Source organism: Sinocyclocheilus rhinocerous, unplaced genomic scaffold (assembly GCF_001515625.1).
Source record: "Sinocyclocheilus rhinocerous isolate Xijiao unplaced genomic scaffold, SAMN03320098_v1.1 scaffold298, whole genome shotgun sequence".
In the NCBI taxonomy this organism is placed as follows: domain Eukaryota; kingdom Metazoa; phylum Chordata; class Actinopteri; order Cypriniformes; family Cyprinidae; genus Sinocyclocheilus; species Sinocyclocheilus rhinocerous.
Genome location: NW_015650702.1, coordinates 178,629 through 184,705, shown reverse-complemented (window position 1 = coordinate 184,705; position 6,077 = coordinate 178,629). Strand labels below are relative to the sequence as shown.

Genomic DNA, 6,077 nt, shown 5'->3' with positions numbered 1-6,077 from the left:
CAGCGTAGCCTGCATATAGTTTTAGTTTAGCTATAAACCCGAGCCCGACCCGAACCCGAAGCTATTCATTAAACATTAACCCGAACCCGACCCGAAACCCGAAAGTATTTCGGGACCCGTCGGGCTCGGGTCGGGTAGCAGACCTCTATCTGGATTCCGCAATTCTGTCCGCGTTTTCCACATTGCGGAAATCATAAGTGTAAGATTCATCAACAAAAGCCTTTGTGTTTACATCAATCCATGCCGAGGGGTGCTTTACATACTTGTAGTTGAAATTCTAATATGTTGAGGTGATAGATAACAGCAGTTACATGGTAACATTTCTGCTGGTGAATCACAATGAGATGTAAAGAAATACGCAACATGAGTCATAAATCTATCCAGTCATTTGCATCTGTTATACTAAAGACACTGTTCCCACCTTTCTCGCAGAAGATGGAGCTGGAAGCGGTTGGCCAGCTTCATCAGATCGACGATGAAGCCATCGTCTCCACTCAACTCCAGATCATCCGTGTACGCCCAGCGCAGCATTGCCATGGCAACCTCTGGTTTGGCATCTAGGAAGTCACAAGGGGAAGCACAGGAAAGAATCCAACAACAGGTTCAGTTTTGAAGGATCTGACACTGCTGCATACTGCATTTGAACAATAAGGAAAAAATTTAGACATCCTACTTTTCGAGTGTGGGTTGTAGGAAACAGAGAAGTCATTGTTACCTGAGAGGTCCAGTTCTGAGGTGGAGGCCATGTTGGCTAAGCTCCAGATTTCACTCCGAGCAGCCAGCACGAATTTATGAGCACTGAACCTCTGCTGTCCAATCTTCACCTTCAGATCACTAGGAGAAAAAAAACCACTGATATTGTCATACTGACTTTACACAGCATCCCTGTGAAATATGCAGTCATCAGCTACCATATCATTTGACGCATCACAGCTTATGTATTATGCAATGGTCTCAGTGAGGTCAGATCTGAGACTACAGTCTGGGCTTAAATCTCAGATGGATCATTCTGTAACTTCGTAATAACATGGTGCAATATAAAGAAATACAACTGCAATACAACGTCCTAACTTTACAGACCCAGAAGACATACTAAAACCCTTTCAGCCAGCTTTAATGCACTTAGAAGCTAAATGAAACTGCAAATCAAAACTTTAATACACTAGTGATAGCAAACATTCAAATCAAGTCAAAGCCACAGACAAACTTACATATTTCAATCACTGTGTGAATCTTATAAAAACTGTCAAGAGCTGAACAGAGATGTCTAGGTAATATTTCACCACAAAAACCAAAGAAAAAAAAATGTTTTGCATAAGACAATAAAGCCTGTCTATAAAGAGGAAGCATCTGTGAACCATATATGGTAACAAGTATTGCAAGTATACATCATTTGGCATTTATAATCAATGCTAATTTAAATTTTTTTTAAATTATATTTTATTACAGTAAATGCAATTTTCCCCATACAGTGGAAAGAAAATAGGTTTCATTATGATGAAAAAATATCAAAATGCAAAAAAAACAACAATGATAAAAATGTTTAATGATGTGCATCTTTTTTTTCCCTATTTCTTTTGCCTCTGAGGTTAAATACGACCTCATCTAACAGTAAGTGACAGTTCACATCCAGTGCTCACCTGTACTGCTCTTGCTGATAAAGGTCAGCCACGATGGCCAGCAGGCGGCTGATGAAGTTGTCACTGGCCTGGGAGGTGGAGCCGGGGAGAGTGGCCTGGGCGGCCAACACGGAGCACCGCCTCTCCGTCTCCACCAGCTTCTGCTGCATCTTCACATACTCCTGCCTCAGCAGAGCAAGGTGCTTCTGCAATTTCTGCACCTCCTCTGCAGGTATAATGAAAATGATGGAGAGGTAAGGGGCAAGAAGGGGAGAGATGACAAGAAGTGGAACACAATGAATAAGCACATGGGGTATAAGGAGAAAATGAGGGTAAATGGATAATAAACAGTTAAAGTGAAAAGAAATGTGATGGGTAATGAAAAAGGGAAGTGGAAATGCCATGAAGAAGAGAAAGAGAGGGACAAAACACAGATTTCATATGAAAACTGCTGACACAGACCGACTTCCCAAGCACGCTCAAGGGAGGTGAAGTGGACCAACGCTATGTGAGGAAAACTGTCTTTCTGCTTTTTGAGAAGTAAAAACACTTTCAACATGGTCTAATTCATGAAGAACAAACACAAGCGTTCATATACACCCTCAGGATCCATATCATTCCACTCAAACCACAAAATAACAACTTTAAACTCGCCATTCTCAGTGTGGTAATTGCCTTGGATCTGTAACTAGAGGATTTCACAGCTTAACCTACATTCCAACACGGGCCGCTTCCTTCCTCTTTCCTTGAATTTATTTCTGTGTCTCTCTAGAATGCTGAGGTTACACTTTGCCATTGCACTACATAAGCTTAGGTGCTGAGAAAGCCGGTCTAATAATGTGTTACCATTTGGCATTTAGGAACATCTTTGAATGTTGCTAAAAACAGCAAGCAGCACCTGGTGTAAATGTACTAGGCCTATGTGAAAGCTGTAATTTTTGCAAAAAGTCTACCCTAGTCATTGCAACCAATCAAACCTGTGTGCCTGTAAGCAAAGGCATGTTCTCAGTTTAATATGTGAGCCATTTGCCTTTAGCCTAGATTCAAGAATCCAGTGTCCTAAGAAATCAACAACTCAGAACCATCCAAATAGGCCCCATAAAGCATTTAAAAGCCAATCAGATGACAAGAAACCTTGTGAAGCAATAACCTGCTTGCAATACCAACAAGTAGGCTACATGAATTACACCTCATGAATTACACAATGAATTCAGATGAAGGATAAATCATTCTCGATTATCTGGAAATAGTCTAATTAGTATACAATAAATTGCTCTACTAATCTTTATTCAGAAAGAGGTACAGCCATAAAAATGTACCAAACATGGCTTCAACCAATATGCTCGTCACTAACCTTACATGGTTGCATTATTATAATACAACTGCACTAGACTCTTATTATTAGCCACGCCGTCTTTTAAAAAGAAGCAAACAACATGACAGAAAGATTGTTAGTGTTCTTACGCTATTTGAAGAAGACGGCATTTAAATGTGTTATTATTTTACAGCATGTTGTGGAAAGATAAAGAAGGGAGATGTCACATATGAGCTGATAAAAGTAACGGTTGCAACCGCCTGCTGCGACTTCTTTATATGCAATCAAGATATGTGCAAATTATCCGTACATAACAACAACATTGAAGAGTTATACATTTATTTATTTTCTACTGTTATCATATATCAGTGTCATGTTATATATTGAAATATATCAAATATACAGTGCTATACATTGTCAGATTTAAAAACCAGCTTATACATTCAGGTGAATTTCTCATTTGAGATGACGAAGAACAGGATAAAAGACTAATAAAAGTGCAAATTCTAATGAAAAAAAAACGACTTGGAAGGCAAGCGCAAAATCAGAATACATGACGACAATGTTTCTAAAATCAACTATTTCCATTTCAAAATCATAACGTTGGATGTTCTGCGACAAAAACAACTTTAGACATCTTTTAGAAAAAGCATTTATCTTATATTTCTTTACACGAGAGCTCAAATCACCCGGCAAATTATTATTACTACCGCCCAGCCCACCACCTGACTTGCAACCAGCTAGCTGGAAAAAACAATCGAAGCAATAATGAGACTCATTTCAGAGGTACGCAATATTTGTTGCCAACTGGCTGTGGTGAAATCAATTACATGCATTATTAGGTCTGTCCATCGTGTAAAGGTACAGCCGCTGCATGTGTTAAACAGAAAGGGCGTGAAAAATAATAAAGAAACCATTCTCATACCTTCCGCCATGTTGGATCCGTGGCTTGTCGCCTAATACCGCGAGAGACCGCGGGAGGAAGGTTTTGATTTGGGAGGAGTGTGTGTGTGTGTGTGTGTGTGTGTGTGTGTGTGTGTAAGCACCGAGCCAAAGATACACATTACGTTTGTAAAGTGTATTAACAATGACAGTTTACATAATGTGCAAGTCTGTGTGCCAAATAAACCAACTGTACATGGGGTCTTTAATATGCACTCTTATTTTAAGTTTTATTTTGACCAAAAGCCAACGTGTTCCTCATGATTGTTCCAGAGACATTAGGGATAAGGAATTACATTTAGATAAATGCCCTCTTTGGCTCACATCTCCAAAACCCTTTCTAAAAATAGAGCCTAATCGGTTGTATAAAAGTCTCAGTACAACTACATGGCACTTACACCATGGAGGGTGGCATCTGTTGCACATTCAAATGCACATTTTCTTAAATTCAATTGGCTTTATGACAGCCAAGCAACATTGTCCTAGCCAATGTTGTTATTGTTTTCTAAAACTATTAAAAACCTTTTTGTGAAATTGAAACTAATTGTAATAAAAATAATAAACAAGAGATAAATTACCTACAAGAAATTGAGAGTCCCCACAAGAGTGTGTGTGTGTGTGTGTGTGTGTGTGTGTGTGTGTGTAAGCACCGAGCCAAAGATACACATTACGTTTGTAAAGTGTATTAACAATGACAGTTTACATAATGTGCAAGTCTGTGTGCCAAATAAACCAACTGTACATGGGGTCTTTAATATGCACTCTTATTTTAAGTTTTATTTTGACCAAAAGCCAACGTGTTCCTCATGATTGTTCCAGAGACATTAGGGATAAGGAATTACATTTAGATAAATGCCCTCTTTGGCTCACATCTCCAAAACCCTTTCTAAAAATAGAGCCTAATCGGTTGTATAAAAGTCTCAGTACAACTACATGGCACTTACACCATGGAGGGTGGCATCTGTTGCACATTCAAATGCACATTTTCTTAAATTCAATTGGCTTTATGACAGCCAAGCAACATTGTCCTAGCCAATGTTGTTATTGTTTTCTAAAACTATTAAAAACCTTTTTGTGAAATTGAAACTAATTGTAATAAAAATAATAAACAAGAGATAAATTACCTACAAGAAATTACAAATGTTGCCTTGGCATCTAACTCATAAATAACTTCTAGTACTAAAACTGATATAACAAATAAAAATAAAGCTATACAGAACAAAAATGTCTTAAAAACTAGAGAACAGTAGATACACTTTTCAGCCAATGGTTTATGTAAAATTGTCATGTTTTGAGAAGAATAACCTTAATAAAAAGCACATACATTTGTAGTTACGCTGGTATTGATGAATGGATGAATTTCGTAATACTTTCAAGTTTGTGACAACACTTTAAACACAGACAGCACACTCAAACAAGTATTGGAAAAAAATTATATTTTAGAAGAACTCACTAGAGGTGACAATTTCCATAACATGAAAAATATACATCGGTATTTTGTCTTTGTACATTAGGCAAAAGAACTGCAGTAGTCTGTCAGAACCAGAATAAAATTAACCAGAGAATTAAAGATTGTGGGAGGAGAGAGAGTGGGATACAGTCATGCGCGCGCGCACACACACACACACACACCTCTCTGCTCAATCGCCCTTAAACATACGCACTCACACACCTCATCTGAAATCCCAGAAACTGTTTGCAAGAAATCTAAATTTAAAGCATGGCTAAGAAACCTATCAAAGAAACCACACAAAAGAGGTGTCAAGCCCCCCCCCCACAAAAAAAAAACAAGGGAGAATCTTTACTTGAAATCACATCCCAATATCCAATTTTAAGATGTCTGCACATAATGTGGGAAAAGCAGTTATTGCTACACCAAAATAATTCAGAATGCTGGTACAAGGGTTATGAAAAAACCTCATATTCACACAAGCTTGAGAGCATGTTGAGCAGTTCTTAAACATGTTCCTCCCTTTAGCTCCTGTTTGATGCAGGGCACATAACAAGCCAAGTGGTTTAAACTGGAGGCACTTTTGAAAACAAAAGAGAAATTAAAACATGCAGAAAAAAGAAAAATCACATCTGATGGGTTTCCTTGCCATTGCCTCCCTGCCTCAAATGGACGACAAAAGAGAAAAGATGAGAACCTGACGCTCAGAATGCAGTTATCCTTTCAGCCGAGATAAGAGCACTCCCCTGCC

At 38.4% G+C, this 6,077-nt stretch overlaps 1 protein-coding gene across 1 annotated transcript in view; it reads right to left on the bottom strand.

The window, feature by feature from the left end:
- LOC107712372 (rabankyrin-5) overlaps positions 1-3,883 on the bottom strand; it is a 19,178-nt gene extending 15,295 nt beyond the window's left edge. Inside the window, 4 exon segments of the mRNA XM_074560082.1 lie at positions 422-557; positions 716-834; positions 1,641-1,845; positions 3,860-3,883. Coding sequence (XP_074416183.1) covers positions 422-557; positions 716-834; positions 1,641-1,845; positions 3,860-3,869 — 470 coding nt within the window. The 5' untranslated portion in view covers positions 3,870-3,883.
- Positions 3,884-6,077: the final 2,194 nt, after the last annotated feature.